We start from the raw sequence: 13,320 nt of genomic DNA on the forward strand, positions 1-13,320 counted from the left end.
CTGCACAAAATGACACTTCCTGCTCCCCTGTGGTCTCTGTTAAAAGAGAATAACCAAGTTCAGCCTGAAATCTAACATCTGCCTGGGGAAAAATGACTACAAAAACCGCACGAGAGCGAGAGAGGCGTAAGAAAAGATTGGTCAGGGAGGTGTATTATTATGTGAAATGTCGAGTTGAGGCAGATTCCAACTTTTAACCCATAACCATTGCATTGATGTGTTGAACTAAAACTCACATTTTATATTTTCACCACGTATTTTGCCATATGGTGTTATGGTATTATCTTAATATGCAAAAAAATGAATCTCTTTTGTCGTTTTAATTCCGAATCATCACAATGGTACATTGTCCACCTTGCGTCCTCTCAAACCGCACTTGATTTAATTATAAGGAGAAGGAGGTAGTGTGCGTGAATCGTAATTGAGGCTTTGGAAAAAGAAAAAAAACATTGTTTATGCAACATCCGCCTCCATCAAGCATGCTGCATTGTTGAAAATGAATTGAGAGCCAGAGATAATAGATGCGGAACACACTTGGACATGAGTGAGAGGATGCAAGCTGAAAAGAGGGAAAGAGGGAGAGAGAGAGGGGGGGGGGGGGGCGAGCTTTCATCATCCACATCGCTGTGGGAGGGGGTGGGAGCAGCTCGCCTCGCAGCTCTCCGGTATCGGACTCAGTAGACGCACCGACTCACACCGACGATCCGCGCTCACGGCGCCTCTGAGACTCTTCCGGACCCGCGACCCGGATGACACGGAGGAACTTTCCTCTCGTTTCGGGGGCCGCTTTTCGAAGGCACACTTGTTCTTAAATTCGATCGGACATGACACAAAGTCACACGGCTAATCCGTATTGATTCACAAACACCAGATGGCGGCGAGTTGAAATATCGTTGAGACACATCGGAGTGTGTTTTGGGACGGGACCTGCTGGTTTTCTCTCCATTTCGCTCATAACAACTGCGGATGAGATAAAAAAAAATAAAACTTCGTTTCTACCACTGGCGGACATTCTATTGAATTCTAATTCAATTAAAAACCCTCAGCATCCATTTCTCCTCCACCTCGTCTCCACTTGAGGAAACAACAGACTGCAGAGGGGAATCAAAACATCAGTTTTATTAGCCAGCAGCCGGGGATCGGACCCCTTCACCGGGATGCTGCTCCAGCACAGACTCCACTAGACGGTCCAGGAGCCGCTGCCAACATGTTCAGGCGAGGTAAGAACAAAGCGGACTCCACCTGTTTCTGTTGCTGATGGTTTTGGCGACGTGCGCGCCAGTGCGCGCGCTCGGACGCGTGGGTCCGAATTCTTGGGAGCGCTCGTGTTATTATTTGTTTTACAATCGAGGAGCTGCAGAAGAGCGTCTCTCGCGGGCGTCCTGACAACTTACCAGCTGTGCTTCATGCGCCCTGGCGGCCGCGTGCGCGAAGGGAAATTAAATATTTATTATAACTTCATGTACAAAAATGATTCCTAAAATAGCGGTCTGCTGCCGCACTGCAGTCTGGGGGAATCGGCTGCGCGAGGATGGCTGGAAACTGCAATAGGAGACCGTCAAGGGAAAAAGTTTGCAAATGCCCTTCTTTTCCTAAAAGTTTTCCACCTGTTTTGGGCACTTTCAGTGCGCGTTCCTATGGCGTGGGAGCGCGCGCTCGTGGAGGCTGCCGTGGTGTGTTTTCGGAAAGAGGCGCGCAGACACAGAGGGATATTTGGCCTTCTGGGAGAGGAAGGGAAGAGGCTCCGTGGATTTGTGGGCAGGAGAATGGCAGCGCGCACACACCTCGCTGTTCCTTGTCACACTGAGGCGAGGCTGTTGTGGTGCAAAGGGAAATGAGGTTTCACCACAATGACCTTGCCTCTGTACGTGTTGACACCCCCAACCCCCCCCCCCCCACCCACCCACTAGTCACCCTGCTTCTTTGCATGTATGGCATGAACGCCAATGATAAACAGAAGGTCTAATGAGCCTCACTGCTGACACTGAAGTGATGATGACCCAAGTTGAGAGCACACATGTGGTCTATAGACTGTGGCTACTGCAAAAAGGGCAGATTGTCAGTTTGTTAGTGAGAGGACACGACTGACGGGACCCTGAGAACGAGACAGACAAACATCCGTTAATAGAGACACTGGAAGTCCATGGTTCGTCACGTCAATGCAGGCCGAAGGCGAGGACGGACGCGCCGCGCAAACATCCAGGCACATCACTCTCCATTAGCTCACTGGGTCGGCCCGAGTCGGGGCACAAGCCGGGGCGATCTCCTCATTAAGGGTGGGACGTAATGGGCTTGACAGAGGGCTGATTAGCGCTGCCATCGTTGGTTTGTCCCCGCATGACAGAGCAAAAGGAAGACAGAGAGAGCTGGCCGGATGGAGGGAGACGAGCTTTCAATTTCATCTCGCTGTAATTTCAGACGGATTGCAGCCACGCGCGCACACGCGCATACTCGACACAGTGGTGATGGCTGATGCGTTGTGCTTTGCATCTCCTCCTACAAATGGGTCGCTGTCAGCAACAATAATACAATTCACGGTAATTGTGCGCGGTCTGTGGGAGATACAGTTATCTGCGTCTGTCACCTTTACCCACAGCATCTCTCTGCGGTGGGATAAAAAAAAAGAGAGAGAGAGAGAGACGGGGAGGAGAAGGGAGAGAAGTGCTTTTGTGTAATGAAAACTCCCTCTCCCTTTCTCCCTCTCCCTTTCTCCCTCTCCCTTTCTCCATCTCTCTGCTCGGCCGGTTCCCGCTGCCAGCTCCAGTCTGAGAGCACCGAGGCCTGGCAGGCTGATTGGCTACTAGCTGGTGGCTTTGGGTGGCTGCCGAAGCTTTGTTTTCCTGCTTGTTTGAAGCTGGATTTGTTTCCCCTCACACTTGACGTTGCCTCTTTCCAACTTTAAGTTGCATCTGTCTTTGTTTGCAGCTTTTTCACCGTCACACACCGGCACTGCGCGAACATAACACGCGCCAAAACCTAACATTTGTTATGAAAAGAAAGTATCTTTTGTTAAGGAACACACAAATGAAAGCCTTTGTGCTTGGTCACAGTCTGTGAAAGTTGCATTTGGATTTTTCAGCTACGCCTGCATCTAACGACTGCTTTTGTTCGCAATTATTTGCCTCATTTGAGACGCTAGAATCAGCAAATATTTAAGAGTTTTAGTTTGGACTTAAAAAAAAAAGATCAATAGCTGCAGATTAATTGTTGATTAACTGTTGTGGACAATCATCATCAGCTTTCACTAAACTTATATAATATTATTTATATAAAAAAGCCAACGTGTGTCTAATGAAGACATACAACTTCAGTTTCCATGGAAGACAGCATTCACTTTAGGTTTCTACATAAGTTTGAGCAGATAGTTGGACATTCTGGGTGATTAATGTGAATGACATGTGTGTAAACTCTTAACTCTTAACTTCTTAAATTGGGAACTTGAACTCCTAAAAGGCTGCCTCTTATCATTTCTTCATAATTTGATTTCATCCTTCTGCTGTCGGCCCCCCATCTGTGAACATATGCGGAAAACCCCAAGAATGTGCAAATCTGAAGAATGTTCTGAGATATTACCTACAGCCATGATAATATCTTCAGCTCAGCACTAAAATCCCGCTGATCGATATCAGTATACCATGGTAAAATTGCAACGCGCTGTTCAATCTGACTTCAGCCTCAACCTCACTCGAGGGCCAATGGCTTTCTCCGGGTCCAAGTGTGAATAAAGTCTGCCCTGATTAGGAAACTCCGGCAGATTCCTGCACTTCCTGCTTTAACTTGGACCCCAACGAATGAAAGCGGCGTCCTTGATTCAACCCAAACGTTTGGTGTATGACGATCCATTAGAAACGTTGACATTTTAATAAGTCATTCGTGCCTATTAGGTGGAAATGCGTCGTGAAACCCACTTCCTCCTTTTATCTGATGGCTTTGTGACAAAGACCGACGGCGCATCCTCACCTCGTCTCTCCGAGCTGACAGTTGCGTCGGCGCACACGCACACTTTGCCCCCGCGGGCTGTTGTCAAGTCTATAGTCAAGACAATTAGAAGCTGCTGTAGCTGTGTGCGCTTTGCTCGCTTGCATCGTTGATAACCTTGGTGGATGATAATAACATATGGATTAGTGACAAAATGTTTATTCGGGTCGTGAGGCACCAAATGGCGGGGGTAATTGAGTGCTGAGATTGATCCAAATTTTCTATTTGCAGCAACGGCATCCCGAGGCAGTGGGCATATTTTACAGATTAGGCAGGGGCGCACGATATAGGGAATGTGACACTTTGTGCGAATTCTGTAAATATATCACATTTAGAGAACTGAATCACCGCGGGATTCGATGACTGGAACGGAATCATGTGATAATCAATTACATCTGCAATGCAAGTCACGGTGCAGAACAGCCGAACCGCCTCACCACACACGCGGCGAGCATCCCCGCGATGGCCCTGCATATCAACGACCTCCGCAACGGCTCCTTGTGCTTGATCTCAAGGTCACTCACAGACTCCTTTCTTCTGTCCTGAGCTCAGTGAGGTCCGCCTGCCACAGGCCTGCTGTGTTTGATCACTCAGTTGCACATTTCCCTGGAACGCGTGCACCGCTCACAACCGATACGCCGCGCTTAAATGCGTCAAAATAATTACGGGGACTGATGTTTACCAGCTCCGAGCTTCTGAAGCTTCTCACGAACACAATGCAACAAAAAAAAAAAAAACAATGAAGAAAAAGAAATGCTAAAAGAGCAGCAACTGTTTTGATGCGAAACCAACTACTGGAAATGATGCTGCGCAGAGCATGAAATGGCCTTTCACAATGGCCCTGTGGTTATTCATTCCAACTCTCTCACCAAACAAAGCTCTTCCCATTGTCTTTATGGACAAACATACTATTTTGCCCTTTCAACAGTTGGGAGAGCTTGCTATTGCACATTTTCTTTTCTTTAAAATAATAAAAGCAGTAACATAAGGCGAGCCAAATGAAATGGGTTATTTATGGACTACTGCCTGCTGCTGCAGTTGAGTTGATGCTGGATTGTCTGTAAACATGGTGCACTAATGAATCACAACGTTTCACCTTGAGAGTGAGACACAAACAAACACACAACGCACACACGCAGCAGGAATGTCCTTTGTGAATAGAATGCCCAATCAAATGAGACATTCCTCCCCATCAGGTGCCCTGCGGAGGCCTCGGATTGCAGGTTCACTTGGCAACAGCCATGCACGGCGTGCACTTGATAAATAGAGACAGATTTAGATGCATGGGTGTGTCGGCACACGTGCGCACGAGAAAGTTTCTGGATGAAAGGGATACAAATGCGCAATGACCACATAGCGAGAACAGTGATTACGAGGAGTCGGTGGGTGAGTGTGTGTGTGTGTGTGTGTGTGTGTGCTAGTGCACGAGCCTCAGGAAGTTTTGTGTGAATGTCAGAACGGGAGGACTCGAGACGAGCAGAAAGAAAGGGAAGGCAGAGCATAAGTGTGATAGACAGAAGGATTGACAAAGGGAGAAAATGTGTCATTATTTCGATGAAGGAATGAACATAGAAAGAGAGGGAGGGGGAGAGAGAGAGAGAGAGAGAGAGAGAGAGAGCTGCTCTGGCTTTCATTATTCATAGCGCTGTGGGAGGGGGATTGAAGTGTCCGAGAGACGGAGAGAGAGAGAGGGAGAGAGAGAGAGAGAGAAAATGGTGTGTGTGTGTGTGTGTGTGTGTGTGTTTCACACTAATGTTCAGTTTCTCCCTGTTTGGACCAGGAACCCTGATATTTCCCAGCCTGCAGAGGGAGAGACAGTCGGACAAACCCATCGCTTGCAGCAGCATCCTTGTTTGCCTACTGAAGTGCATGAGCCACTATTACTCATGTTAGCGCTGTTACATCTTATCTTATAATATTAGATAAGGTAAAAAAAAGCCTGCATTGATCCCCAGAGGGGAATATCAGTTTTTTCCAGCAGCACTAGAACAGAAATAAAAATACTTAGTTACCTAGTTAAAAACTGAAATAAGCAAGTGAGTTCAGTGAGTTGTGAAATAACAGTATTGCAGTTATTTCTAACATTTTTTACATTTAAATTTAAATGAATAATCTCAGGGAGGTGAGAGGATCAATATCATGTCATATGCTAGGGTAGCTTAGTTTAGCATTAGAGCTGGAAGTACAGGTAAACTGTGCCTAAAGACATGTGTAGCCACACATACAGTTTATAGATCTGTACGGGGAGATTAAGTGCTTCAGTTGTTTCATAAAACAGCAATTCGTACATTCGGATATAACGCAGGTTCCCCGGTTAGTGATGGATCCAACTCCCTCTGAATTGAGTTGTTTTTTAATTTGTCATCATGCATTTATTGAACAAAACCCCAAATGTCCAATTAATGAACTTATATAGGTTTCGGAGCTTTCTCACTTGTTCAGCCAAAATTGATATTGATATTTTCCCCTCATTCTCCGACAGAAAGCAATGAGGCATGTATTCTCAAGATTTTGAAACTGTTGCTTCAAACTGAAGCCATTAATCAACTATGTGACACGAGACTTAACGTTCCATATTAGCTCAGTGCGGCTGCTGCTATGACACCTCATGGCACATTTATGAGCACATTGATGGAATGAAAAAAGGAAATCGAATCCTCTGTGTCTCACTCCCATGGAGGATATATGTTCTCTAAGCCCCCCCCCCCTTCTCTCCCCTCTATTCGCCACCCCTCCCATGTCTTCTCTTCTGTAGCTAGTTCGCTCTGTACCTGTTGAATAATTGATCGCTGTTTTGGTTTCCGATAAGGCGTTAGGGGTCCACAGCTCTCAGTATGGGCTTGCTGCTTTTCCTCACGGGCAGATCAGAAGGCTCGGGTCCATTTTTTCACTATATCGCTCCTTCCCCTCCTTTACTATGCCCACTCTTGTTTTTTCTTGTTTTTTTTAAAGCTCACCTCCTACTGTTCCAGGATATTCTGACATGCCCCACTCACATTCTCTCTAACGTGTTTGGATGCATGTGCTTTATTGAAGACAACTGCTCCTACTGCAGGTTTTGCTTTCGCTTGCTCTCCATCTTCACCTGACTACAAACAATCCTGCAAACATTGAAAAATGAATTATTTTCTTCTTATGGAAAATCCCGGAACATGTAGAGACCGACAATTAAGCAAATAGGATACTTCCCTTATTATGATCCATACGCTGGCTGGTCCATCGCCACTATCAAATGCACGTTTTTGCATGGGCTCTGACTCGGGATCAGAGCGTCTGCCTTCTGTTTACCGCAGGTCGAGCAGATTACACGCCATGCTTGCCAATTCAACTTTGACGTCTCTAAAAGTGTTTGCAAAGAGGACTTGTGCACTTCATATTGGTGGCATGCCAATGCTTGAGATGAGGCCGATCTTGAGACGGTTGTTCGAGAAAAAAAAACCCTCCTTAAACTCAATGAGCTTTCCTGGATCATATTTCACTGTCTCACGTATAATGAAAGAATTCACCCTACCAACGCAGCGCCCGTGGCGTGTCTTTTTCAGCAGGGCTGTTTTTGATCTGAAAGCTGCTTGTGTGGCCTTAGCCCGACTCACTGGGTTTAAGTATGCCACTGGTTGTGCATTTCACACTGCGTCTATCTCCCTTTCCCTTATTTGCAGTATCTATTTTGTAAGGGAAGCGTCACCGCATTGTAGACCTGGAGTTGCCTAAGTTGATTGTGTCTTCTCTCCCCAAATAACAGAATGCTAATGTGTGGAGTCAGACTTTTCTTTAGCACTGACACAGTGGTGGAAACAAGTACGGCTGTGCAGGACTAACGTGGCCTTTGCTTATCTTTCGTAGCATTACCTCTGGTGATGTGGCTACGAACGGTACATTGTTGGGCCCCTAGAAAGAAAGACGGCAATGGCGTGTTGTTTTAGAAGCGCGACAGCCAGGTGGGGATGGATAGCTTTGTGAACAAAGGGCGGGACTTTGGTTGACTGCTCGTCATTTCTTAGCAACAGATAATGCTGGTGTATTTTATTCATTGTTGCAATCTTTGCAGATCGCATTGGGTCTTCTTTGAACCACAACGACACTACCTGAATTACAATGAAGGTGGTTGTGATAGTTATCTGTTCGATTTGAAATGCACTGATGATGATGTGGTCCGGATGTGCAGCAGACTTTGACTGGACCTTTTTTTGTAGTTAACAAAATGTTGAACTTTTGAAATGTATTATTCATGCGGTTTTGTCTACCCCCCCCTGCAACGAACTGCAAATAGAGCACTTGTGAGTATACCAAAATGTATTGGTATTAGTATGCATGTGCAGAAACGGCCTTACAACATTGTTCGCCGTTTGCTGCCCAGGCCTCTGAGGCGCTGGGCCTTGCTATCTGCCTCTCTCTTGTTCTGTTACCACGTGGTCAACTGAAGGAGATCAGTTAAAGAGGGAGGAGAGTGCATCAAGCCTAAGACCATGAGTCAATTCCTCCTGATGTACCACATCCGTTCCCATGTGTCCCACAGTGTTCCTACACACACACACATACCACACAAACAAAACACATATACCTAATCACTCAGAGACACACAGGTTACTCACCGGTTCTCTTTTACATTTTCTCCCTCGCTCTCTTTGTACTGCGGAATAGACGGACAGGAGCGTCAGCAGTAGCAGGTCTTACATAACTACATCCCTGCATTAACAAGCCCATCCGCCTCTTATTGCTGCTTACACTTGGAGCTCTTTTGAAGTGATGCACTCACAATAAAAGTGCACAAAATATAAGACCACCTGGACCGAACCGAAGTAGACAGACCTTACGAACCCATACTTAACTCTGTCTGCCGTTGTGGAAAAGGTCTAGCTAATAAACTGTGTTTCATTTTGCACCGTCATACTTTTTCCACTTTTACTTTTTTTTTTTCTCTTCTGTCATTAGCTAGAAAAATGTATGAATTCACAGATTGACAGGAAATAGTTAATCAATAGGTCTGCTAACTTAAAAGTAATTTTTTTTAACTTAGATTGCCTGATGTTTTTTAGTTCAGCGGTCTCTTTTCTTTAGTTTGAAGACTTTGTGCTCTGGGAACTATTTTCTCCCCCAGTGTTGTGATGTTTTATCACCTAAACAAATAGTCGAGGGATTAATTGACACAGATCATTACTTGCAGCCCTTTGTCCCCTGTATAGCATTCATCTGTGCTTTATGGGGGGGGACTGTGTTGTAGACTTCTTCACTGCCAGCGCTCAAACACACACACACACACACACACACACACACACACACACACACACACACACACACACACACACACACACACACACACACACACACACACACACACACACACACAGACATGTGCCAGGACCTACTAGTGGGTTTAATGAAGCTCATCCTGTTCCATTTTTTTACTGATGCTAAATCCAAGTCCTGACTAAATTCCTAATTTAGCTCGAGAACAAATAGGGGAAAAGCCAAAAATGACTTCACGTCATGAAGCCCACGCATAGGTGCACCGGAACACAAAGACACTGACGCATGAAATGGCTGAAAATTGGGAGAAGCTTCTATCTTGTGGTAGCGTGTGTTTGATACGTGCTTCAGAGCGATGACAGGAAGTGAAGATGGAGTGATGTGAGAGCAGGAGATGAGGGACGTGTGAGAAAGTGTTGTTTGTCTGCTGCCACAGCCTGTTTGTGTCTTCAGTCTGAGCCTCATTATAACATGGAGGCACTTGTGTGTGTGTGTGTGTGTGTTTGAGCGCTGTGTGTGTGCATGTGTATTCATATGTGTGTGTATGTGTGTCACACTTGGTCTTACATAACAATGGGATGCTCAGCTGGGGACACTATACAGATGAATCCCAGGACGGCCTTTTATTGGATTTATTGAGGGTATTTCTTTGGAACACAACTAAAAAAGTAATCAGACAAACTTTTTCAGAGCTGAAAAATTCATAAATGGGTATCTGCATCATTATTATACATCGCTGCACAAACCTGCAGTCATTTTCGTGACATCACATGTATATTTTAGGCACCACTGATGCTCTTTTCTAGAACGAGTGAGTCAGAATACTTAGGGTCGGCTTTTAAATATTTTGTTACAATCTTTTCCTTTTCTGCCACGTTGAAGTCAAACCTGTAAATGCTATTTTTGGAACTGGAAGTTAAATTCAGCACTATAAATAGTTTTTTGTTTATTCTGTTATTAAATGGCAAATTAGTAAAGGATTCATATTAGATCAAGGTATTGGCTGCCATTATCCATAGCTTTGATTTGATGCCACAAAGGCATGTTAACAACTGTACAAAATATTTGAATTATACAGTGATTATCAAAGACCGATATCATTTGAATGGACCAAAATGCTCAACCAGAGCAGCAGGTGTTGAAAGAGACGACATTAGATATAGTGAGCTTCAAATAAAAGTGTCAAGATGGTACAGCCATTTTTGTTGGTACAGCTGGTTTATGGCCATGCTCCCATCAAATGTAAGTGGTCTTTATGGGAGACGTGTCCCTGCAGCATCCGTGTTGGTGGATGGAAGCACAGTTGATGTTGAGTGTTAGGGTCTGTTAGAGGAGGATGATTGCTAAAATGCAGACACCAATGCACGGGGGCTCGCCGTTAAAGCAAGCGTTACCGCTGTGACGGGGAGAAAGGGTGAAGACATCCACAGTGCATCCTCCTAACTCCCTCTCCCCCTTTCACCAAGAGCGCATTAATCTTCTTAAGCTGTCAGCATGACCCAAAACTGACGATGCACAAGTGCGCAGAGAGGAGAGGAAAAACTCCCGCCGAGTAGACAACAGCTAGTGACAAATAGTGAGTTTAGCACAGTTTATGGAGATCATAACTGAGTTGTAGCACCATCACCGTGGCACAATTCAATCATTGCTTTACGAATGGTGCTTACCTCAGAAGTTGCTGCCCATTCGGTCCAAAAATCTGCTTGGTGTGTGTTTGCGTGTGCATGTGACCTCCCCTTGAACCCGGGCGGCCTGGAAGGCAGACTTTTGAGACCCTTCATATTGTAGTTTTTGTGGTGCGATTGTCAAATGGCATCACTAGCTCATAAGTTAATGTCAGCTCACAACACGAGACGCTTGCGTGGTCATGCAAGTATGAATTATCGAAAGGTGAAGAAACAATGTGAAGCAAATGCTGTAACAATGTGTGACCGAGCGAGGGAAGAAAAATGGGACCAAGGATGAGAGGAGGAAGCAGGAACACAAACATGAGCTTCATGAGTGGCAAGCACTGACTTGTTGTACGTTAGCGTGCACCTGTTATTCAGAAAAATAATGACTTAACGACAACGAGATAATTGCACCACAAGAAATGCCAAACTAATAAACCAGTCAACCCCAAAAAGCCTCTATGACCTGCATTGTTGTCTGATGACTACAGTGCTTCTGCCCCAATAATGAGTTGGCTACACCGCAGCACAGCTGCCATGAGGACGGGCTGCCTGCCCAACTAAAGCAACTGTGCCAGTCCGACCATCACTTAACAACCCTGGGAGGGAGGGACGGCGCTGAGTCGAAAGAAAAACGTCCTCCCGCTGTTGGAAAGATGAAAAGGACGAAGGGCGAAGTGTGAAAGGGAGACGAAGAAGACAATGATGTCAAAGAAGTGTTACGTCGATTCCTCAGCCGGGCAGATCAATACTGCTGCAATCAGTCTTGCAATAGTTAGAGTGGTGTGCAACCGCACAGAATGCAGAGTGCATTTAGCAAGTAACTTCTGACAGTCTATAACAACTCGGCCTGGAGGACTGACTGCAGATTACATCGCTTAATGAACCACATGTCGCACTGAACATTGAACTGAGGATGAGAAAGATAACCTTTTCCAACACAACAAACGTTGGTGCTGTGCATTTGTGTCCTTCTCCCTCTGCTACATACTGATACACCCAACAATCAATCGTAATGCCTTTTCTCTCACTCCGCCGTCTCTCTGAATGTGTATGAATAAGTCAGGTGACGATCATTTGTCCCCAGGGCAGATCTGTGCACCACCCCTCAAGATTTAGGGCAACTGAGATTAGTACATGTACATGTCTATATTTTGCAAAGAGTGGTTACGCTTAGTCTTTACGCCGACTGATGATGACTCTGAGACGTGAATATATAACCTTTGCTTTTAACAAATACGTATTTTACTGCAAAAAGAAATACTGTATATGCTGGAAGTTAAAGTGAGTCATTGGCCTAAATGAACAGAATCAGGTACAATCACATTCGTTGAATCAGAATTTGGAAAGATCAAATTGAACTGTGAAAAAAGCAAAGAGAAAGCCAAATAAACAATGAAATTAAACATGGAAAATGTAATCAAAATAAATAACAGATTTTTGTATCCTCATGAAATATGAAATGAAAATGTTATATATATGCTCCACAGTGCCAGGTTTCCCACCTACTTCTCAGGAGATGTTCCGGTCTGTATTTCCCTCCGCCTGCTCCTACCTGCCCCCTTTCTTTCCCATCTGTCTCCCCTGCTCGTCTTCGGGACCTTACACGCTCCGTTCAGCAGCAGATCAAGACGAGCTACGTCAAATGTCATTTCGCAAGCATTTCCCCAGACACGTTGATGGCAGAGGTTCTTCATGTAGTCACACGTGCGCTGCTGGTTGTACAATGTGTGGGAGTTGAGTCTACTCTGTGGCCTATTTTTGTCTGGATCAGCCGCTGTAATAACCGCTATTTCTACCACGTATGGCCTGATTGTGCTAAACAGATTCCATGTTTCCACCATAAGAAGAAAAGCAGGACGTTGAGTAAATAAAGTGTTGTGTTGTTATAGCTGGAATGAGATCGACAAACATATTTCCTCCTAAATCCTTCTAAGATGTCACCAGAAAAGAGGGTTATAACCTGTAATACACTTGGTTTCAACATTGATGCCAGTTGTTTTAACGCTAGTTTGATGTTTATAACAAATAGCAGTACGCTCCAAAGAAGATGGATGGATTGGATGAAAGGTAGCTGGCAGCCAACTGTGCTAACAGTGCAAACAGTGGAAAACAGTGCAAACAGGCCACAGTGCTGACAGAGTTAACCTTAATTAACCGAGTGGAAACAGGAAGCCTTTGGACGAGGCAGGGGTCCAGTGGGCACGCTCACATGCACTAACGACACACATGGCCGTCCCAGAGAAAGGAGAAGCTGCCATTAAAACTACACACGAACTGTAGATGCAACTGCATTCGCTGCTCAGGTGGAGGTTTTCGCCGATAGCCAATAGCTAGTAGTAGAAGGCGTTGACCCGGCCAGGCCACAGCGGAGCCAAGGCCTCGCTTCCCTCACATCAGAGGGGATGGGCCATCCACAGCCATT

At 45.4% G+C, this 13,320-nt stretch overlaps 1 protein-coding gene across 1 annotated transcript in view; it reads left to right on the forward strand.

Moving 5' to 3' along the window:
- The first annotated feature begins 1,022 nt into the window (after nt 1-1,022).
- LOC119215519 (reticulon-4 receptor-like 1) overlaps nt 1,023-13,320 on the forward strand; it is a 60,101-nt gene continuing 47,803 nt past the window's right edge. The window contains exon 1 of the mRNA XM_037467743.2: nt 1,023-1,220. Coding sequence (XP_037323640.2) covers nt 1,208-1,220 — 13 coding nt within the window. The 5' untranslated portion in view covers nt 1,023-1,207. The remainder of the gene's footprint in view (nt 1,221-13,320) is intronic.

Source organism: Pungitius pungitius, chromosome 16 (assembly GCF_949316345.1).
Source record: "Pungitius pungitius chromosome 16, fPunPun2.1, whole genome shotgun sequence".
In the NCBI taxonomy this organism is placed as follows: Eukaryota; Metazoa; Chordata; class Actinopteri; order Perciformes; family Gasterosteidae; genus Pungitius; species Pungitius pungitius.